Source organism: Phacochoerus africanus, chromosome 2 (assembly GCF_016906955.1).
Source record: "Phacochoerus africanus isolate WHEZ1 chromosome 2, ROS_Pafr_v1, whole genome shotgun sequence".
NCBI lineage: Eukaryota > Metazoa > Chordata > Mammalia > Artiodactyla > Suidae > Phacochoerus > Phacochoerus africanus.
Genome location: NC_062545.1, coordinates 130,469,429 through 130,494,046, shown reverse-complemented (window position 1 = coordinate 130,494,046; position 24,618 = coordinate 130,469,429). Strand labels below are relative to the sequence as shown.

The 24,618-nt window shown below is 37.5% G+C and overlaps 1 protein-coding gene across 5 annotated transcripts in view; it reads right to left on the bottom strand.

Moving 5' to 3' along the window:
* Positions 1-24,618, bottom strand: part of TTBK2 (tau tubulin kinase 2) — a 149,964-nt gene that overhangs the window by 58,067 nt on the left and 67,279 nt on the right. For 4 of the 5 annotated variants that reach the window (XM_047766568.1, XM_047766573.1, XM_047766571.1 and 1 more), the window contains 3 exons: positions 21,539-21,679; positions 19,665-19,769; positions 4,699-4,764 (listed from right to left, as the gene is read on the bottom strand). In XM_047766568.1, the coding sequence (XP_047622524.1) occupies positions 4,699-4,764; positions 19,665-19,769; positions 21,539-21,679 (312 nt within the window). The remainder of the gene's footprint in view (positions 1-4,698; positions 4,765-19,664; positions 19,770-21,538; positions 21,680-24,618) is intronic. The other variant, XM_047766569.1, reaches the window with a different exon arrangement.

Genomic DNA, 24,618 nt, shown 5'->3' with positions numbered 1-24,618 from the left:
ATTCAGTCATATTACATTACCACTCCTTGTGAGTACATTACATTGTCTAAGACCTAACCATTGTGTTTCCATCTCCCATAAAATTATCAGCTAAATGTATATATCTATATAGCTACCTAACAATCTACATAGCAGAACAGATATACGGAAAATTTTTTGATGCAAAGAACACCCCAAAACCCAGAAATGGTGGAAAAATATAATTAACAGCCCGTTAATCAATGAATGAGTTCATTAAGAAGTAAAAAAAAGTAGTTACCAAGGGCTTGGGGGGAAGGGGGAAGAATTAGTTTTCAGTGGGTACAGAGTTTCAGTGTTGCAAAATGAAAAAGTTCTAGAAATCTGTTGCACAATAATGTGAATATACTCAAAACTACTGAATTGTACACTTAAAATGGTTATGGTGGCAAGTTTAATGTTAGATGTTCTTTAATACAATAAAAAAAATAAAGGAAATCTTTAGAGGCAAAATTTTTAAAAAGCTAGAAACATGTGAAACAAGCTAATACTGAAGCTTTGGCTTTGGGAACACCTGTCATATGTTTATCAACCATGCAGTTGACAGTGTAAAAGCACTAAGCCTACACAAGACAGGAGTTGTAACTGAGACACTGCCCCACCTCAACCCTCACCACATAGCTAGGACCCTCAAAGGGCTATATTTACTGAAATATTTGGTAAGTATGTTATACAGCAATAATTTTTTTCTATAAAATTATTTCTATAAACCACTATCAAAGTAATAAAGTAAGTGATAAAAAAAATCTGCTCTGAGAATCTGTTACCATAGGCCAACCCCTCAACCAGATTTGGAGTTTAAATTTATATTGTTCATGTGACCCAGGAAACCAAGCCCAGAAATTAAGTATTTGCTGGGTGATCCTGTTCTCCAGTAATGACAGATGCAAATGAAACTCCTCTCAAGTTAAAAGCACCTTTAAATTCAGACCTCATAGAAATCCTATAGATAAACTATAAAGAGCAGAAATTAGATATCCAAGAATTTCAAAAATGGAATTATAAGATAGATAATATGAAATAAGAATATTTAAAATGTTTAAATAAAAATAGAATCAAAGTCACAAGAATGTAAGCATATTCTAACCCCTAAAATAGAAAGAACAATTACATATTAAAAAGGATCAAAAATAACATCTAGAAGTAAAAATATAGAAATTAAAAACTTAATGGATGCAAACTACTATATATAGAATGCAACAAGGTCCTACTATAGGGCATAGGGAACTATATTCAATATCCTGTAATATGGAAAAGACAAAAAAAAAAAAAAAAGGAGTTCCCGTCGTGGCGCAGTGGTTAACGAATCCGACTAGGAACCATGAGGTTGCGGGTTCGGTCCCTGCCCTTGCTCAGTGGGTTAACGATCTGGCGTTGTCGTGAGCTGTGGTGTAGGCTGCAGACGCGGCTCGGATCCCGCGTTGCTGTGGCTCTGGCGTAGGCTGGTGGCTGCAGCTCCGACTCGACCCCTAGCCTGGGAACCTCCATATGCCGTGGGAGTGGCCCAAGGAAATAGCAAAAAGACAAAAAAAAAAAAATCCTGTAATATTGGAAAAAATTAAAATCATGAATAAAAAACAGTTTTGGACAAAAAATACCCTGTAATAAACTATAATGGAAAAGAATATGAAAAGGAATATAAACACATATATATATAACTGAATCATTTTGCTGTACAGCAGAAATTAACACAACATTGCAAATCAACTCTGCTACAATAGAACTGAAAAAAAAAATTCAATAGATAAAACCCAAAGGACAGGTTAAAAAGCTGATCGAACACATCAGAAGAAAAAAATTAATGAACTAGAAGAAAGATCTGAAGATATTATCTAGAATGCAAAGCAAGAGACAAAAAAGAGAAAATCTGGAGTTCCCATTGTGGCTCAGCAGTAACACACCCGACTAGTATCCTCTGGCCTTGCTCAGTGGGTTAAGGATCTGGCGTTGCTATGAGCTACGGTGTAGGTTGAAGACACAGGTCCCGCAGTGCTGTGGTACAGTGTAGGCCAGCAGCTGCAGTTCTGATCCGAGCCCTAGCATAGTTCCATATGCTGTGTGTGTGACCCTACAAAGGGGGGGGGTGGCGCTAGAAAATCTAACAGAGTCATGGAAGACAGAACAAGAAGGTCTAAAATACATCAATTTGGAAATATGGAAATAAAGGTATAGAGAGAAAGAAAAAGAGGCAATATTTAAATAAAATAACATCTGAGGATCTTCCAGAATAGACAATAGACATGAATGTTCAGATTTAGGAAGCATAACAAATCTCAAACAAAAAATATAAAGAAACCCATACCAAGGCATATTTGAACATATCTATAGTTCAGCAAAGACAATAATATCAAAAGCAGTCAAGAACACAAAAAGGAAAATTAAATATAAAGTAATGACAATTAAGTGGTCAAAGGACTCAGTAGCAACCGCAGAACCAGAAGAAAGTAATTTCTTCAAAGTACTGAGATAAAACAAATAGTTACAAAGGATTAAAATGAGATAAAATAAAAAGAGAATCAAGTGCTTTGAAAAATCCTTGTATTGTCTGGAAATTATGTTAAAAGATTAAGATACCAAAAAAATAAAAATGGAGTGTATTAATTAGGTTTAGAAATTATCAAACCAGGGTCACAGAGTATGAAAGAAAGAAATATATTAGAATTATCTGGGAATCATTTTAAATCAGACAAGACCTCTCAAGTTTCCATTAATTGCACTCCTATATCACCACATATACTGATGACACTGCTATGAAGCTGAGTTACTGTGTAAAGCATTCTATTTCTCAGGTGTTTTGGGAGCAGGGTAAGAACCACTGCTATGCACTATTAAATTTCTCCACCCTGGTCAGATGAATAACTACTAATAAGAAGGTTAACACAGCAACTGATAGAGCACTCTAGGCTCGAAAAGATTTTAGAAGAATTCTTTACTCTCTAGATTAAAAATTACATATATGGAGCTCCCGTCGTGGCTCAGTGGTTAACGAATCTGACCAGGAACCATGAGGTTGCAGGTTCGATCCCTGGCCTTACTCAGTGGGTTGAGGATCTGGCGTTGCCGTGAGCTGTGGTGTAGGTCACAGACACAGCCCGAATCCCACATTGCTGTGGCTCTGGCGTAGGCCGGCAGCTGCAGCTCTGATTCGACCCCTAGCCTGGGAACTTCCATGTGCCACGTGAGTGGCCTTATAAAAGGCAAAAAGACAAAAAAAAAAAAAAAGAATTAAAAATTACGCATATATATATAAAATCCCTTTCTATTAGCTATTTTGGAAATGTTATACAGCTATTATCATCTCTGAATACGTTTATGCTTAAAAGAATGTCCTATTTCAAAAATTCCAATGTGGACCTATCTTTAATAGGATTAACTAAAAAGCATAGTACTTGTAAAATTTTGTAAGAATCTACTTGGAGAATAAGAGCACTTTCTTTTCAAGGCAGAATAATTAACTAGATGCCATAAAATAAAGCAACACTGAATCTAACCAAAGCAGTTAAAATGTTTGGCAGAGTGCTACACACTGATAAAAATACTTTTCTGATTTTTCAGAAAAGTTTATAATCACATCCCAAGAAACCAAATTAACTGGAGTGTAGCATATTAAACCACAGCATTCCCCTCCTACTATATTTAGCATTGGTCAAATTTTAATTAAGTGAATTTGGATTCACAGAATAAGAATAAGGTAACAAAAGATGAAGAAAAGGTTTCTTGGGATTTCCCATCGTGGCTCAGCAGAAACAAATCTGACTAGGAACCATGAGGTTGAGGGTTCGATCCCTGGCCTCGCTCAGTGGATTAAGGATCCAGCATTGCCGTGAGCTGTGGTATAGGTTGCAGACACGGCTTGGATCTGGCATTGCTGTGGCTCTGGTGTAGGCCAGTGGCTATGGCTTCGATTCCACCCCTAGCCTGGGAACCACTATATGCCATAAGGCCCTAAAAAGCTAAAAAAAAAAAAAAAAAAAGAAAAAAAAAGGTTTCTCTTTATTTTATCAAGGAATCACTTGTTAAATTTCTCAACTCCATCCAAACAAAATCAAGGACTGAGAGTCATAGTGTATCCACCTTTCCCTACTCTTAATTAAATTTCAGGATGAGGGGGGAAAAAATCAGAACAAAACAAAAGGACCAACATAAAAAAAAAAGAAAGAGAAATTTAAAATATTTAACCCAAGAGGAAAGGTACAATTTACTAAGATGAAAATAAAAGGTTTAGGTTGTTTATACTTTAGATCTTGATGAAAACAAAAGGCTTGATGGAGAGGGGATATCAGAGCTTAGATGCAGATTACAGATGCATGGTGATCTCCTATATTTCATTAGGTACTGATAGTATGAATTTCCAAATAATTTCTTAGATTAGAACTCATGTTTTATTTCTTCAAAATTCTGTATTCAATTTATTAATATTTACCCATACCTAATTAAGGATACAAGATTCCCTATAGACATATATGTATACCTATTATGTTTTCTGACAAACCCAGTTTATTTTCTGTGCAGCTGCAACATCTACTGTCCACTATAGACCTTACCAAGCATTAGTACTACTAACATTTTTTCATCTGCTCCTAAGCACTTTCCACAGCTTTGTACTCCAATATAAAGAAGTCAGTTTGATTCAAGCCATCAGCATGCTCATGCAAATATGACTCTAGTTCAGATACCTACCCTGTTCCGATGAGCATTGATTGATGCATAACGAACTGTCCCTCGAAAGCCTGCCACAGCCCGAGGCTACAAAACCAAGCAAAGAATAACAAATGAGCTTCAAACAGCGTAAGTTTCAGCACACTCAAGCCCATGAAGTACAACAGAGAAACATATGTCTTATTGTTGCAAGAAAACACTATTTAAATTTCTAACTTTTCATTGTAAAATTATAAAAATCAGAGAATATCTCTGAATCATGTTTAAAAAACCACTGGTAACATTTTAGTCATCAGTGAGTCCCATCTTTCCTACATACATTTTAAAATAAAGTGGCATTTATGACAAACTCTGTACATTAGAAAGCATTAAATGCTTTCATGTACCTTGAATCATGCAAGCAACACAGTATATTCATTAATATTCAGGCTCTGGTTATAAATAAGTATATTAAGACCATGAGAAGGAGTTCCCATTGTGTCTCAGCAGTAACAAACCCAACTAGTATCCATGAGGATGCAGGTTCAATCCCTGGCCCTGCTCAGTGGGTTAAGGATCCCCAAGACATCATGACTAACAGGAATATCTATTCTCAATTTGGTTGATGCAACTCTGAGATCAGAGATTTCTCCTTCTAGAAGAAAAAACTAAGAGGATAACTGAAAGCTTACTATCAACTCTTTTCAGTAAGTAACATTTCAGAGGAAATGAATGTACTTTCATCCATTACCTGAGAAGAGCATTTGCTTACACTAAAATGTTTCTGTAACATGCAATTTGTCCAATTATTTTCACCCCAATATCTGTCAGAATGAAAATCTCTAGACCCATTATCACATCCTGCAGCCTAGTCCATGGTTACCTGGGTACCTAGACTTGCCTTGATGGATTCTATCCAAGACAAGCCCAGAAGACTCTGTCCAGTTAAGAGTTCCCTGGTCTGGCTCTGATATTCTACCATGGAAAGGTTGAGATAAAGAGAGATTAACGTGTCTAGTGAGATCTTGCTGTGCTCCATCAAAGAAATAATACCAGGTCAAGAAAATTCAGACACTTTATATAATGCAGAAAAGACAACTCAACCCATTTGAGGAACACAGTTATATTTGCAAATAATTTTAATTCAAAGCAGGTTATAATAAACATCAGCAGCAAAATACAATATACTATGAAAGCCCAGGAGCGGTAAGCATTAGTTCTCTTTGGTGGAAAGGAAGAAGAAAATGTCTTAAGAAAGAAGAAAATCTTAAAAATAAGGTGACACTTAACTGGGCCCTGAATAGGCAATCTCCTGAAACTTCCCCAGTTGATGGCAATTTGGCAATGTCTATCAAAATTGCAAATGCATAATTCTCTTTGACCCAGTAAGTTCACTTCTGGGAATTTATCTTACAGATAATACTTGCATATGTGCAAAAATAATGATATACAAATTTGTTCACTACATTAGTGTTTATGATAGCCAAAGACTGGAAGAAATTCAAATGTCCAATAATAGGCAACTGTTTAAATAAATTAGTGTACTTCTATACAATGGAATACACTTTGCAGCTGCAAAAAAGAATGAAGATGCTCTATATCCTGACATGGAAAGGTCTTACAGACACAGTTAAGTGAAAATAAGAGAAGTGCAGAATGTACATCATGCTACCTTTTGAATCAAAAAGAAAAATGAGAATATCTATTTGTATTTATAGCATATGCAAAAAGAAGTTTGAGAAGAATACATTAAGGAACTGATTACAATATAACTACCTCAAGGTGAAGGGAGGGATAAAGGCAGTATGGGAAATGAGTGGATTTGGAATAGCAGGGGTGAAATGGTGATTTGTTTCACTGTTTATCTTTAAAATTTTTTCAAGTCAGGTTTATTAAAGTATAATTTACATACAATAAAATCCATACTTTAGGTACACACAGTTCTATGAATTTTGACAAAACTATATAGTCATGTAATTTACCACAGCAGTCAAGATATAAAATACTTCAGAGTTCCCTGGTGGCTCAGCAGGTTAAGGATCTGGTATTGTCACTGCAGTGGCTCTGGTTGCTGCTGTGGCACAGGATTGATCCCTGGCCTAGGAACTTCTGCATGATGTGGGTACAGCCAAAAAAAACCAATACAGAATATTTCTGTCACCCCAAGAGTTCCCTTAATGCCCTTTTTAAGTTAGTTCCTTCCCCTGACTCCTAGTCTCTGGTAACCTCTGATTTCTGTCCCCCCCCTCAGCATTTAAAATTGTCTGGTATTTTTTAGGTTTAACCATTCTAATTTCAGTGTAATGGTATCTTACTGTGGTTTTAATTTGCATTTCCCTAATAACTAAAGATGTTCAGAATTTGTTAATGTACTTATTTGCCATCTGCACTATCTCTTCTTAATGAAATGTCTATCCAAATCTTTTGCTTATTTTTATTGGTTTATCTCTTTTCTTATTATTGAGAGTTGCTTATAAATTCTGGATATAAAGTCTTTTGCCAGATGTTTGCTTTTGCAAATATTTTTTCCCAGTTTGTGACAGTTCTTTCTGTTGCTTAATAGTGTTTTTCAAAGAGCAGAAGTGTTTCATTTTGATGAATTTTTCTTTTATTTTTGTACAATATGAATATATTACATTTTCAAAAATTATATTAAAAAACACCTTTAAATAAAAAGAAACTAAAAAGTGAGAGTAGTTAATAACCTAAGAGCACGTTTTAATAAAATAAATACCTAGAAGCCAAAGCAACCTAAAGAAAAAAGAACAGAGCTGAAGGTAGAGCCTCTGACTTCAGACGATAGTACAAAGCTACAGCAATTAAAACAGCATGGTGCTGGAACCAAAAACAGACACACAGATCAATGGGACAAAATAGTGAGCCCAGAAATAAAACCCAAACAATTATGGTAAATTAATCTATGACAAAGGGGGCAAGAATATATAATGGAGAAAAAACAAGTCTCTTCAATAAGTGGTGCTGGGAAAACTGGACAGCTACATGTAAAAGAATAAAATTAGAACATTTTCTCATAGCACATACAAAAACAAACTCTAAATGGACTGAAGACATAAGTATAAGACCATAAAACCACAAAATCCTTAGAGGTAAACATAGGCAGATACACTTTTGACAAAAATCAGCATTTTTGTTTGTTTGTTTGTTTTTTTTTTCAGAAAAAAGAAACCTATGAATGGTTTTGTTTATTTATTCCACAGGGAGCTACTGAATATTTGTCATGCACCAGGCAGTATCCTAGGGGCTGGAAATACAGCAGTGAACAGATCAGCAGTGAACAAATGAGATAAATTCATGGAACTGCAGTTAGAGGGAAACACTTAAAAAAGTAAACAAGACATATTTGTCAAGATCAGGGCAATGACGACAGTGAAACTGGATGCTGTGAACCAGAGTGACATCCAGAAAGTGCAGAGTCAGTGTAGATCGGGGGGTCAGGTAGGGAGGAGAGAGCTGACACCTGAGTTATGAAAAGCCAGACATTCATGACCCGGAGGAAATATTCCAGGCAAAGAAGATGGAGAGAACCCAGAGTGTCCACTGACAAGTGAAAGGAGATGAGTGGGGAGATTTAGGCAGACAGACCACAACTTCTCCTCTAAGATCCGTCATGGAAGTGGATGGTTTTAAGTAGGAAAGCAACATCAGCTGACTTCAACATTTAAAGTCCGTCTGTTTGCTATGTGGGAAGAAGACTGTAGGGGCCAGGAGGAACAGGGGGCACTTGGGAGACTGTAGCATCAGCCCAGATGAGAGGAAGAGAAGCTGAGATTAGGGTGGAAGGGGGGGTATAGAGAAGTGGACTGCCTCTGACATGTGGGAGACAGAGTTTGACAGGACTATTACATATTAAGTGCCTTCATTGTCCCACACTGCTTGAACTTCTATAAAAGATACAAAAATACTATTATTACTGAGACTCTAATACTGGGAGTTTTGTGTTTGTTTGGGCAGATGAGAATGTTTATTCACATGACATATTTATAAAACATATACTGATTCAAAATGCCTCCATGTGTGATACAGGGAATAAAGTAGGCAAGAAGGCTCCAGCGTGGGTAAAAGTAACAAGGAAAATTTCATGAACTTGAGATGGGCCTTCGAAGACACGTAAAACTGAAGGAGAGCATTCCGAATTCCAAGTTGGACAAGCCAGGAACAAAAGAGCAAAAATCAGCATTTTTTTTTTGGATGTTTCCTCAGGCAAAGGAATCAAAAGCAAAAGTATCTAATTAAATTTAAAAGCTTTGCACAGCAAAAGAAACCACTGAAAACATGAAAAGACAACCTATTGAATGGGAGAAAAATATCTGTGAATGATATGACCAATAAGGTGCTAGTATCTAAAAACTTATAAACAGCTCATTCAACTCAATATCAAAAAAAGACGACCCAATTAAAAAATGAGCAGAAAACCCGAATAGGCCTTTTTCTTTTTCTTTTTTCCGCCAGATTCTTTTCCCATAAAGATTACCAGAGAACATTGGGTAGAGTTCCCTGTGTGTACAGCAGGTCCCTGTTGGCCAGTCACTGAATAGAAGACCTACACAGATGTCCAATAGGCACATGAAAAGTTGTTCAACACTGCTCATCATCAGAGAAATGCAAATCAAAACCACAATGAGCTATCACCTCACACCTGTCAGAATGGTTATCACCAAGGAGAGTATGAATAACAAATGCTAGGGAGGATGTGGAGAAAAGAGAACCCTCATATACTGTTGGTGGGAATATAAATTGATGCAGCCACTATGAAAAATATTCTGGAGGTTTCTCAAAAAACTAACAATAAAAGTACCACGTGACCTAGAAACTCTATTCTTCTGTAAGTATCCAAGAAAATGAAAACACTAATTTGAAAAGATATATGCACCTCAATGTTCACTGCAGTATTATGTACCATAGCCAAGATATGGAAGCAACCAGTGTCCATAAACCTATGAAGGTATCATACACACACACACACACACAGACACACACAGAGGAATATTACTCAGCCATTAAAAAAGAATGAAATTTGAAATTTTACCATCTGCAATAATATGATGAACCTGGAGGGTATTAGACTAAGTGAAGTAAGTCATGCAGAGAAAAACAAATACTGTATGCTATCACTTTTATGTGGAATCTAAAAAAAAAATGAAAAAAATGAATGACTATAACAAAACAGAAGCAGACTTACAGATGCAAAGAATAAACTGTGGCAAAAGGGGAGAGGGTCATGATAGGGATAGAGGAGGAAGAGACACCAACTACTGTGTACAAAATAAATAAGCTATAAGGGTATATGGTACAGTACAGGGAATATAGTCAACATTTTATAATAACATAAAATGGAGTATAATTTATAAAAAAAATCAAGTCACCTGAAATTAATACAATATTGCAAATCAACTATAATTTGAAAAAAGAAAAAGAAAAAATACCTAAATATTTAAGTAAAAGTGAAAAAGAAAAAATAATTTGAGCCTTAAAGGACTGAAAGAATTACAAAAGGAAGAAGGAAATGCATTTTCAGTAAAAAGAACACAGTGAACAATGCAAAAATAGACAAAAGTACTGTGTTAGGGAAAAGAGTTTGGCATGATTGATGCAAATGGTGAGAGAAAATAATGGAAAAGTAGGTTGGAACCAGATTAAAGATGGCCTTAAATATCATATTACGTTGTCTGGCTTATAAGGTAGAGGCAAATAGAATTCACAAAAAATTTTTAAATAAAGAAGTAACATGACTGAGGAAGTGCCTGGACGTTTACTCTGCTGGAAGTACAAAGGACAGATTGCTAGGAGAAGTTAGGGAGACCAGTGAGGAAATTATTTTAATAATTCAAAGAAGAAACCACAAGACTAGTACAAGGACAGAAGCAGTGAGGGAGGGGACGAATGTTAGAGACAGAATGAGCTCCTAGGAGAATAAATCCAGAAAAATGGAAGGACTCTGGGTATAAGCCCAAGCCTACTGCTAACCAAAGGGAGAGGATCAGGAGGGGAAAAAAATCATGGAGAACTATGTAATAGAATGCTCAAAGGAAATAAGAAAACGTCTGAAATTCTGGAATGGTAACATTAAAATTTTTGTCTTAAGTAGGTCACTATTGCCCTAGGTACTGGAAGTTTCAGGTTAAGAAGAAAGTAGGAGAAAACATGGCATTCCAAGAGCTCAGACACAAAAGGCCAATGTGAGATGCCAGACGAAGGGCTAAGGAAATTGGGGCATCCTCTAAATCAGGAAGAAAAAAAAGAACATGCAGATTCAAATCATTAAATAAATAGAAGTACAACTCCGCAACTATAAGGCTCAAAGTAATATACAGATATATAGTAATATATATATAAATTTCAGAACTTCTTTATACCTCACATTCCTATTACATCTTAACTAGAACATCTTTTTGTGTGTGTGTGTGTGTGTCTTTTGTTGTTGTTGTTGTTGTTGCTATTTCTTGGGCCGCTCCCGCGGCATATGGAGGTTCCCAGGCTAGGGGTTGAATCAGAGCTGTAGCCACTGGCCTACGCCAGAGCCACAGCAACGCGGGATCTGAGCCGCGTCTGCAACCTACACCATAGCTCACGGCAACGCCGGATCGTTAACCCACTGAGCAAGGGCAGGGACCTAACCCGCAACCTCATGGTTCCTAGTCGGATTCGTTAACCACTGCGCCACGACGGGAACTCCAACTAGTACATCTTAAATGTGCTAAATAGTACAGGCTCTCAAAACCAACCATACAAACAACTCATTAGTGTCACTTGTATAAAAGATACGATTCATCATTCTCTTTATAACACATTCTGACTGATGACCCTATACCATAAGTTTGATAAGGAAATATACATTTATATTCTGAGGGAGTTTGTGGTGATGGAACACTTTCGTATCCTCACTGTGGTGGTAGTTATATGAATCTACAGGTGTGATAAAATTTTATATACCACTTCTCCCCACAAGAAAAAGTGCATGTAAAAAATAGTGAAATCTGACTCAGGTCTGTACTTGAGTTAATAATAGTATACCAATAACAATTTACTAGTTTTAACAGTGCACTACAATTATGTAAGATGTTATTACTGGGGGAAGCCAGGTGAAGGGTATATGATAACTGTACTATTTTACAATAGCTCCCTGAATCTGCTCCATACTTCCAAACAAGCATCCTCAGGTCTACAGTAGAGAGAAGAAAAGCAAAGCACGGGACTTGTTAATGAAGAATTCAGAATGGAGGTTATTGCTGCAATGGCCACTATACTAGCAACTTAAAAACTAAATGAAATTTTGAATCCAGTTCCTCAATTGCTCTGGCCACAACTCAAGTGCTCAATAGCCACATGTGGCTAGTGGCTACCATATTAGACAGTGTAGATACACACACTTCCATCTTTGCAGTAAGCTCCACTGGACAGTGCTGCTTAAGGAAGGAAGAGGGATGTGCTCAGGACGGGACCCCCAGCACACTTAGAAGGTGGAAAGGAGCTATTTCTTAACCTAGGTGGAGGCCATGGATGTTTTAATATTCTTCCTTAAATTTTTTATATGTGTTTTTTATACTTTTCTGGAATATAAATATAGAAGACAAAAAAACTGAAATAATGGTTTTTGCAGAAAACATGATGGCATATCTAGACAACCCAAGCAACTTAATACAAGTTTCTTAAAAGCATTAAATAAGCAAAAGTGTACTATATGAAAGAAGTCTACAAAGGCAACTTTTGATTTTATATTAGTGGAACAGTATAAGAAAATAATTTCAGTCATAATTAGGGTCCCAAAAGTGGAAAGTAACTTTACTTGGAATTTGAGGGTTTTTTTTTTTTTTCAGTGAAGAAAGAATCAAGGCCTTTTGCTTAGAGTGCAGAATGGTGTTGGAGGTTGAGGACAGAAGACAGCACATGAGAAATGGTTACCATGGAAAAGGAGAGAGTAAACTGACTAGGAAAACTGATTGCTGGGCTGTGCTGAAAGCTCATTTGATTATGATGGTAACTTAAGGTAAGACTGTCAGTACAGTTGTGTTTTTTCCTCCAGATACTTTTAACTGCTTGTTTAGAGATGGAGTTTAGTCTAAGAATTGAGTTTAACCTAGACTGGAGTCAGGTTAGCACATTGGAAGAGAGAGGGAGGGAGGGGTTGAGAGAGTATCACTGTGGTTGAATTTAGCCCAGGCTAAACAGGAGTTGACTTGCCCTTTATTTGCATATTAATAGCTAGTTCCTTTTAGGGGTTTTTTGTTTGTTTTCTTTCTTTCTTTCTTTCTTTTTTTTTTTTTTTTTGCCTTTTTGCCCTTTTCTAGGGCCTATGGAGGTTCCCAGGCTAGGGGTCGAATTGAAGCTGTAGCCGCCAGCCTACAGCAGAGCCACAGCAATGCCGGATCCGAGCCGAGTCTGCAACCTACACTACGGCTCACAGCAACGCCAGATCCTTAACCCACTGAGTAAGGCCAGGGATCGAACCTGCAATCTCATGGTTCCTAGTCGGATTCGTTAACCACTATGCCATGATGGGAACTCCCTTTCTTTCTGTCTGTCTGCCTGTTTTTCTAGGGCCACACTCCAGCATATGGAGGTTCCCAGGCTAGGGGTCCAATCAGAGCTATAGCTGCCAGCCTATGCCACAGCCACAGCAACAGAGGATCCAAGCCTGTCTGCGACCTACACCACAGCTCATGGCAACACTGGATCCTTAACCCACTGAGTGGGGCCAGGGATCAAAAGCCACAAAAGAACTTCAACGTCCAACACCAAATTTAAATGTCTGCCTGCTGTGTCCACATTCTTCCTTTTCTCAGTTACAGTGGAAGAAGTGTTTTTGCTCTAATTTATTTGTGCCAGGATTCCTTTCCCTATCACTTACTTGTTCCTGCTCTGTTCTACATCACCAATTTTTTTGTTCATGTTTCTTGAATCATTACTACAGTACACAAACATGTTATAGCTGCCATTTAAAAAAATAAATTAGGGAAGGAAGGATTTTACTTCCAACTACTTCCCTGTTTTACCTACATTCCCTTTCTCCACTTCCTCTGCCCAACACTCTCTTTAACCTACTCCAATAAAGTTTTCATTGTTTTACAGAATCACTCTTATAAAGGTCAGCAGTTGCTTCTATTTTTGCCAAGTCCAGATGGTCAGTTCTCAGTTCCCACCTTACTTGATCTATCAGTAGTATGTGATACAGATAATAACCACCCCGCACATTTGAAGCACATTCTTCACTTGGCTCTCAAGATACCACATTCTCCTGATTTTCCTCCTACCTCACTGGCCAATTCTCCTCCCCACTCTTCTTAGCTAAAGTGACCCAATAGCTCAGACTCAGAATCTCTTTTTTTATCTAACCTTTTCCCTGGCTGATCTAACCTATTTCCATTTTTAAAATTGCCGTTATTTTTAAACACTGGGAGCAAATGATTCTTAAATTTATATTTTCTCTAGCACCGATTTCTCCTTGGAGCTATAGATTATGACATCAAATCAAGTATTATTTCCATCTGGAATCTAAGAGGCATCTTAACTTTAAAAAACCAGAGCTCTTGTTTTCCCCTCATCAAATCTGCTCTCCAGTCTTCTTCCCTATCATGGTTAACAGCATGACCACTCATTTAAGACAAAAATTTAGAAGTTGTTCTTGAGTTGTTTTTTCTTGTGATTTTTTGTTTTGTTTGTTTGTTTGTTTTTGCTTTTTAGGGCCACACATGCAGCATATGGAAGTTCCCTAGCTAGGGATCAAACTGGAGCTGCAGCTACCAGCTTACACCACAGCCATAGCAACACAGGATCCAAGCTGCATCTGCGACCTACACCATAGCCCACAACAACACCAGATCCTTAACCCACTGAGCGAGGTCAGGGACTGAATCCAAGTCCTCAAGGATGCTAGTTGGGTTTGTTACTATCGAGCCACAAGAGGAACTCAAAGAAGTCATTCTTGCTCTTCTTTTTCTTTTTCTTTTTTTTGTCTTTTTTTTGCCGTTTCTTGGGCTGCTCCTGCGGCACATGGAGGTTCCCAGGCTAGGGGCCTAATTGGAGCTGTAGCCACCGGCCTATGCCAGAGCCACAGAAACTTGGGATCTGAGCCGCGTCTGCGACCTACACCACAGCTCACGGCAATGCCAGATCCTTAACCCACTGAGCAAGGCCAGGGATCAAACCCGCAACCTCACGGTTCCTAGTCGGATTCGTTAACCACTGCGCCACCATGGGAACTCCGCTCTTCTTTTTCTTTCACATCCAAATATCAAATCCAGAAAGAAGTCTTGCTAAATCCATATTTTTCAACCACGTTCACTGTATCACCTTAATGCCCTAGGTGTGAGTCACCACCAATGATCACCGACTAAGGCATCAGCCCACTAACTTGTCTTCCTGATTCTACTCTTGTTCTCAATAATCTCTTCTTCACGGTGATTTTTTTTTTTAAAGCATGCCCTAAAAATTGAAAAACTGTTTTAGAATAGAAATGGGATTCAAGAAAGATATTCAAATCCAATAAACTACACAGAACCTAAGTTCTCTACCTGCCTGACTACCAATTAATGCAAGAACATTGATAAAGCCAGATTGTCTCCCCACAATTTCCAGGCACTTAATTTCTCATGCAGCTATGTTTTATTGATTCTGTTTGTCTGTTTTAGAAAAAGGTGATTTTATTTGTATTTTAAAACTTTTTAAAAAATATCTCTTTTTTTTTTTTGTCTTTTCTAGGGCCATACCCACAGCATAGGGAGGTTTCCAGGCTAGGGGTCTAATAGGAGCTATAGTCGCCAGCATACACCAGAGCCATTGCAATGCAGGATCCAAGCCAGGTCTGCAAGCTACACCACAGCTCACGGCAACACTGGATCCTTAACCCACTGAGCGAGGCCAGGGATCAAACCCACAACCTCATAGTTCCTAGTCAGATTCATTAACCACTTAGGAAAATGGGAAATCCTAAAATCTTTTTTTTAATTGAAGTTTAGTTGATTTACAATGTTGTGTTAGTTTCAAATGTACAGCAAAGTAATTCAGTTTTATATATAACTGATTCTTTTCCCTTATAGGTTATTACAAAATACTGAATATAGTTCTGTGTATTATACAGTAGGTCTTTGTTGGTTTTTTACATATAGTAGTATGTTTAAGTTACTCCCAAACTCCTAATTTATCCCTCCCCTAGCCATGTTTTAAATATAACCTACTTCTGTATATAACTCTATAATTAGCTTATTGACAGATCATGTAACAGATTATGCAACAACCCTGATCAAAATTTTCCAAAAGCTTCTTATTACACTTAGAATAAAATCCCTCTCTTTGCAGAATCATACACATTCTGGGGCCCACCAAACTCTTAAACTTCATCTCTCTCCACCTGCCCCTTCATTATGCTATGCTATGTCATGCTGCAGCCACAGTGGCCTCCCTGCTTTTCCTTAAATACACCAAACTCACTCTGACTCAGAGCCTTTGCACTCGCTGTTCCCTTTGCCTGGCATGCGCTCTTTCCAGATAATCACATGGCTTAGTCTCATGTGTCCTTTGACTCTCAACTCAATACCTCCTTAGAGAAGTCTTTTCTAATACCTCTAAAATAGTCTCCCAGCCTCACTGCTCATCACTCCCTATGTCAATACCCTGCTTTCTGATTCTCTGTAGAATTTATCACGATCTGAAATATCTATTGTCTACCATCTGTCTTCTCCACTACAAGCCTCATTTTGTTATCCTTGTTTACTGTTGCCGTACCAGCACCTAGATCCATGCCTTACATATAATATTCTCATTAAATATGTATTTTATAAATGAATAAACAATAACCTTGTAATATTCTAAAAACTAAAAACAAAGATACGTGAAACAGAAATATATTCAAATCTAATAAGCCATATGGGACCTAAATTTGTTACCTGCCTTGCTATCTATTATTGCAAGACCTTCGCTAGAACCAAAAAGATTATAACTTTTAAGTGCCTAAATTCTCATGTGCATAAATTTTAAATATAATTATTTATTGTATACAAGTTCATTATTATACATATAAAGCTCATTCAAAACCAGTGTTTCTACTTCTGAGCAATTAATCTGCTAAAAATGAAAATAACATTCAGTACCAAGTTAAAACAGAACTAAAGGTATATAAGGAGACATTAAAGAGCTGTAGTATGAGATCAACTGCCAGCATGTCAACATGAGGCACTCAACTGACCTGCTCTCCAGTAAAACTAGTAAAAATAATTTAGACTGCTCCCCTTCTTTCCTCTCTTCCAGATCAGTGAGGGTGGCTCCACTGCAGAATGCTGCAGCCAAGAACAGAAGGCTCACTTCTTCCCCAGTTCCCAGCCAAAGGGCTTTCAGGGTATAGAACCAGGACTTCAGCACTGCTCATCTTCTCCCAGCTGCCAGCTGCTGAGGAGGCCAAGTTGCAGGCCAGTGTGATAGAGGTAGAAGCTCCTCTCTTCCACCCAGCTTCCACACTGTGCTGGTTCCATGCCAGGAGAGGCAACCCAGAGGCCTCAAACTACCGCCCCCACCTCAACGTGAAGGCTCAGCTGTTAAGAAAGCCACTCAGAAAGAAGCTTGCCATGAACCTCACTCCCAAATCCAGAGCCCTCATTCAGAGATTTTGCCGTAAAAAAAGATACCTACTAATCTCTTCCTGAAAGAACGTATTTCATTTGCAACAGTGAAGTTAATTAAACTTAAGACCCCTCTTAAAAATATGAGAGGTTATAGTAAAGAGAACTGGGAGGAGATCTGCAGGCTGCCAGGTGAGAACCAGGGGGATTAACAGCTCAAGGGAGCTCTTCTAAAAAATATCAAACTCCAACCTCAGAAATTTTAGGACATACAATTTGACTGGATTAGTTTTTTAAGGAATTGACGCCTCAGGGTCAACAGAGCAATCAGTGAGCAATAATCCAGTTTTTAAACTGGATGAGGTCAGAGAAAGTACAGAAGAGAGCCCCACCAGCACCACCGTCTTCTAGAGTGATAGTGGGCAGGGCCAAAGCCGCGTCTCCCTCTGAGGAGCAAAGCCAGAGATGTAACACTGTGTGTTGTGCACCTAGGGCAGGTGACGGCAGGGGCGGGGGGTGGGGGGGTGGGGTGGTAAAATAATCCAGTCAGTCACTAAACAAATAGGCAAGTAACATTAACAAGCCCTGGAAGGGAGGACCATTTATTATCTAAAATGTTCAGATTCCAACAACAACAACAAATTATAAGGCAACAACAACAAATTATAAGAAACAAGAAAATGTGACCCATACATGTAAAAAAAAAAGTAAGCAACAGAAACTGCCTATGAGAGTTACTAAATGTTTCATATAATGAGAAAAGATTTCAAAGTAGGCTTTACAGAACTAAAGGAAAGCTTGCTTAAAGTAGTAAGAGGGAGTTTCTGCTGTGGCTCAGCAGTTACAAAACTGACCAGTATCCATGAGGATGCAGATTGGAGCCCTAGCCTCACTCATGTGGGTTAAGGATCCAGTGTTGCCATGAGCTGTGGTGTAGGTTGCAAATGAGGTTCAGATCTAGCATTGCTGTAGCCGTGGCGGAGGCCAGCAGCTGCAGCTCTGATTTGACTCCTAGCCTGGTAATTTCCATATGCCTAGATAAGATCCTTAACAAAAAAAGAAGAAGAAGAAGAAGAAAGTACACTGATATTGCCATATCGCATAGAGACTTCAAAGAGAAATTTTTAAAAAGAACACTTCTTTTGTTTTTTTAGGGCAACACCTTCGGAATGTATAAATTTCCAGGCTAGGGGGTCAAGTCAGAGCTGAAGCTACCTGCCTTCACGAGCCATGCCAGATCTGAGCTATGTCTGAGACCTACACCACAGCTTGCAGCATCAAGGGATCCTTAACCCACTGAGTGAGGCCAGGGATCGACCCCACATCCTCACGGATACTAGCTGAGTTTTTTGTTTGTTTGTTTGTTTTTTTGCTTTTTAGGGTCACACCCGCGGCATATGGAGATTCCCAGGCTAGGGGTCAAATCGGACCTACAGGTGCCAGCCTACAGACACAGCAACGAGGTATCCAAGCTGTGTCTGCAACCTACACCACAGCTCACGGCAACGCCAGATCCTTAACCCACTGTGCGAGGCCAGGGATTGAACCCGCAACCTCATGGTTCTTAGGCGGATTCGTTTCTGCTGCACTATAACGGGAACTCCACTAGTTGAGTTCTTAACCCGATGCCCACTGAGCCACAGTGGGAATTCCCAAAGAACATTTCTGAATGGAAATTCTGGATATGAGAAGTACAACAACTAAAACAGAAGAATTATGAAATGTAGAAAAAGCCTCAGAATGCAAAAGACTCTTGATCCTAAAGGGTCAACAAGTGTGTTCTTACAAGACCACTCTAAATCTGCATCTAATATACATGTTTTTACTTGTTTCTTTCTTTTTCTGGCCAAGCCTAGGGCATGGGAAGTTTCCAGGCCAGGGATCAAACCCATGTCACAGCAGGGACCCAGACCACTGCAGTGACAATGCCAGATCCTTAACCTGCTACACCATAGGAGAACTCCATAATGTACATGTTTTCTTTTGTTTTGTTTTTTTTGGTTTTTAGGGCCTCAGCTGCAGCATGTGGAGGTTCCCAGACTAGGGCTCCAATTAGAGCTACAGCAGCCAGCCTGCACCACAGCCACAGCAACACAAAATCCGAGATCCGAGCCGCATCTTCGACCTTCGTACACTACAGCTCATGGCAATGCCAGGTCCTTAACCCACTAAGCAAGACCAGGGATTGAACCCGCAGCTTCATGATTCCTAGTCGGATTCGTTTCTGCTGTGCAAAGACAGGAATTCCTGTATATGTTTTTAAAAGCCACAACTTTCAATAGTAGAATTAACTCCATTCTCTACTGTAATCATAGAATCCATATGCTACTTCTTGGATGACTTCTGTTCTGATACATAGTTAACATTTCTTTAAAAAGAGTAATAGTATAAATAATAAGTTAATTTTTTAATATTTAACAATGATATGAAAAATCTTACTGGTCTGACGTCACCAGAGGAATTGGTAAATTGTCGAGCCAAGCCAAAATCAAGCATGTAACATTTCCTACATGTACTAGGAAAGCGACCCATGGCGAAGTTCGACTAGAAAAATAAGGAAAATATACTTATTCATATTACACTTACTCCTTACATCTTATCCTTCCTTTATCTTATTCTTCCATTTAAACTCTATATAATACACATGTCCCAAATATACTATCCTAGTCAATTATGTTTACTGAATATTAACACATAATTTTGCAGTAAGTTCTGTTAATGCCTAGGATCAGATGAACTCTGAGCAACAAGAAATTTACGTAATTGTATAAAATTACAAAAACACAACACCAACTTAACCAGAATCAGTACTTGAATTCCTTAAAATTCCGGTCTATGTCACTGTTTGAATGAACACTCAACCCCTACTTTTTTAAAATCAGAAGAAGTAGAAGTGAACAGTATAGAATCCACAGCTCAGAAATTTCAAGGAATTTCCTATAAGCACCATTATGCTGAATTTCACTAAGTATAAAAATTAAAATACAATTCAAAGAAACATTTCAAAACAGATTTAAGGAAAATACACTTGCATTCTTCCTTTAATAAAAGTAAATGTAACATTATATGACCACAGACTTGCAAAGATGGGTATATAAACAAGGGAATTTATAAAGTAGAAGCCAAACTGTTACAAGAATTGTTAGCTTTTATTTTAAAATAGTATTCTACTTAGGGAGCTTTCTTTTCTTTTCTTTTCTTTTTTTTTTTTTTTGCCTTTTCTAGGGCTGCTCCTATGGCATTTGGAGCTTCCCAGGCTAGGGGTCTAATCGGAGCTGTGGCTGCTGGCCTACGCCAGAGCCACAGCAATTCCAGATCTGAGCCATGTCTGTGACCTACACCACAGCTCACGGCAACGCCAGATCCCCAACCCACTAAGCAAGGCCAGGGATTGAACCCGAAACCTCATGGTTCCTAGTTGGATTCGTTAACCACTGAGCAATGACAGGAAGTCTTTATTTTTTTTTTTTTTCCTTAGGGAGTTTTCTGATCAAAATTGAAACTCTTCAGTCACCATGGTTCTCAAATAATATTTAATTTGACATAAAAATAAGAGCAGGAGAAATCTACATTAAGTCTGACTCAACTATGCCAATTTTAGTTGTCATTTTCATGTAAACTATTTAATTTTAAAAATCATGTAGCAACAGATGGGTAAAATTTCCAATGGTACCAACCAACATCTGATAAATTTATAGTAAATACAGCATATAAGAAATGGGTCATTTTCCCTTATGAGCAATGAGAAAATTAAAGCATATTTCAGTTGCAGAAATGACAATTTCTAAGAAAAAGAGAATAGAAAAGAATACTATATATTGGTACTATAGCACTCAGGAGAAAAAATAAGCTCTTTCACAACTAATGGTTTATCATAAGTATAATTTGTTACTTGAGAAATTAGTTCAAATAACACAAACATCTAAAAGCAACATATGTATATATTCTTAACCAACATAAAGAACAAGAAATGCAAAGAATACCAATTTAGGTGTAAGGCTAAGTAATTAGTTAATACAATAGTCTAGCATTAATAATTTTTAATTTGGCTAGCATTAATAATTTTTAATTTGGCTGCTGAGCAACATTTTCACTGTATGAGAAAAGCTCCTGATTTTATATGTTATAGTTTGTAATTATTATTTTTAATTAAAAGGCACATTACTATTTTCTTCAAGTTATATTTTTGCTACAGAAATAAAATATTGCTTTGTATTTAACAAAGAAAGCTACATTTGTAATTTGTGTTCCATCATAAGATTAAGAGTATCAAGCAAACTCATTCTGTGCTCTGGCAAGAAAAGGCCTCCTACCGGTTTGATGTCTCGGTGCAAGAATCCCACAGAATGGATGCTCTCAATAGACTCCAGAATCTGTCTACCCAACCGAAGAGTAGTGCTAATAGTGAATGTGCCCCGGGACTGGCTACGGCGTAGATCCGCCAGATTCCGACCCTGTAGAAATCAAATAAGCACTTTCAAATATGGTACTAAAAATGTTAGAAGAGAGGGCAATTATTCATTTACCATTAAAAACTGCTTTGACTGAAATAGAAAGGACTTACCCAAACCATGATCCTCTCACTCCACAAAGAGAATCTCTTAAGGTAATTCATGAACATTTCAGAAAAATTTAGGAATAACTGAAATTTCCTTAAATATATTATGTCTCTAAGTCATCATGTTTCCCTTTGTCACTGATGTCATAACAAAATATGGTCTTTTTTCTAAAACATTTTTATTAAAATATAGCTGATTCATAATGCTATGCTAATTTCTGCTGTACAAAATATAGTCTTGATTACTTAAAAAAGATATAAATAAAAAATATATAAACAGGGCAGTAATTACTCATTATTGCCTAACATATATTCCTATATAAACTACTTAACTTTTCTGTGTCACAGTTTCCTCAAAAAATGGGGCCAATAATAGCTACTTTATAGTGTTTTATAAGGATTAAACAAGATCCATGTAGTGTTTAGAATACTATCTGGCACACAATTATTGTTATAAGCAAAAATGATATGAAACAAGCAATTACTTCTAGCAGCAGATAAAAGCAACAAATTTATCTAGTCTATGCAGATGTATTACATTCATGACAGCATTTAGTCCTTGCAGAACCTTAAATAGAAGTTGTTATTCCTGTTTTACAGATGAGGAAACTGAGGCTCAGAGAGTTTGAAAACCTTAACCCATTAAGGTAAAGTTGCTCTTCAAATCTAAGTCTATCTGACTCCAAAGTGTTCTTTTGCCACTTCATAGTGCTGCTTTGCCCAGAAGACTCCTTATCGTGTAGGTGGGTAACAGACCCAGCAACTTGGGTCTATAAGGCTGCAACTCCACCTCTCAAAGGATGGAAACTAGCTCCACATCACAAAAGGATTTAAATATCCTGAAATTTTACAGTACATGTTTGGGATGAATACGATTATTACCATAACCTCAACTAAAGATAGCTGATTTGCTTTTGGAAAAGTAATAAGTTCTTAAATTACTTAAATACCATTTAAAGTAAAACATTAAAGAGCAGTTAAGAAATATGAGAACTGAAAAATTATAGAAAACTAAGAAAACTTTCATACATCATATCTTCTTGAAAAATGTAGTTTTCCTATAGCATAAATTGGTAGTTATCTTTATTATTCTTTTTTGATGTTAGCAGAATTTATTTTATTGTCTTACATCCTCAGCAAATATAAAATGAGTGATAATCTAGAGCATTGAGTTTTATAATCCCTACAAGTACCTAATAACTCTTACCAGCATTTCAATATTTTTTTCCTTCAAAAATTAACCTCCAGCCCACTAAGGATCCAGCATTGCTGAAGCTGTGGTAAAGGTCACAGCTGTAGCTCAGATCTGATCCCTGGCCCAGGAATTTCCATGTGCCATGGGTTTAGCCAAAAAAAAATAAAAAACAGAAGAAATGAAAAAGAAACATACTTAAAAGGGGAGAAAATAATATAATGAACCCTCATATACCTAATGCAGAATTAATAATTATCAGTTCATGGCCAACATTGCTTTACCTGTCATCTACTCCTTTCCTCCTCCCATGCAATATACAATGTCTCTCGTTCCACACACGTATTAAATTATTCTCATGTAAATTCCAACCATATAATTTCATCTACATATATTAAGGAAAGACATGAAATTATAAAATCAAACATGTTATAAGCAAGCGATTTTCTCAACATAAATCTGAACTGGAAATATGAGTATGAACCATAATATACTTTTTTGTAAAAAAAAACAGTTCCTCTCATGACTCAGTGGTCTAGCATCCATGAGGTCTCAGGTTTGATCCCTGGCCTCGTTCAGTGGGTTAAAGATCCAGCATTGTTGTTAGCTGTGGTGTATTTCACAGACGCAGCTCGGATCTGGTGTTGCTGTGGCTGTGGCAAAGGCCAGCAGCTACAGCTCCGATTGGACCCCTAGCCTGGGAGCCTCCGTACGTCATGGGTGTGGCCCCCCCAAAAAAATATATATATACACACACACACATATATAAAGATATATATATATCTATATAAATCTATATATATGACCTGAACCCATCCACTTGAAAAGAATTTAAAACAATGGCCAACTCAATTGCAGTAGGCACCCATAGCATCTATATTGTGGTTTCCAAATACCATTTCACATTAAGAAGAATCAAGGCTTAATGGAGAAATGGCTGATTTCACCTCTGGTGCATGAAATATATAGAATAAACCTGGTACACAGTGTTGTACCTGAAAGTAAAGGTGCTATCCAAGTTCCCTATTAGAGAACCAATTCATTATTCTGAAAATTGATAATAAAAGAATAAAATATTAATCCTGCCTTTCTGTATGAAATATACATCAGGATAACCTAGTAGTTGGCAGAGTGCTTTTAAACAATTCCAGCTAATAAAGAAGAAATTATAAAATTACAATAGTACATTTTCAACCCCAATGAAGTAAGGAACCTAGGCAGTGATTATTAACAGACTGATGAAATCAAAAAGAAAACTCATTGGGAACTTTAAAATGGATGAAGAGGCTGACAGGCCCTGAACCTCACTGATCAATCTTACAACACAACTAAAAGAGGGACAACCAGACACTGCCTAGAGATATGATATAAAGAGGAAGCACATAACTCAACTTTGAAATATTCTGGCCAAATAAAACAAAACTGGAATCTGATCTAATCACAAGTTTATAGGAAATACAGGGGACAGAAGAACATGTTACATACCACCACAGGGAGACAGTAAAATTCAGAATATGGAAACGTCGTCTTTTTCTTTCTTTCTTTTTTTTTGCTTTTTAGGGCCATACCTGTGGCACATAAAGGCTCCCAGGCTAGGGGCTGAATCAGAGCGCAGCTGCCCGCCTATGCCACAGCCACAGCAA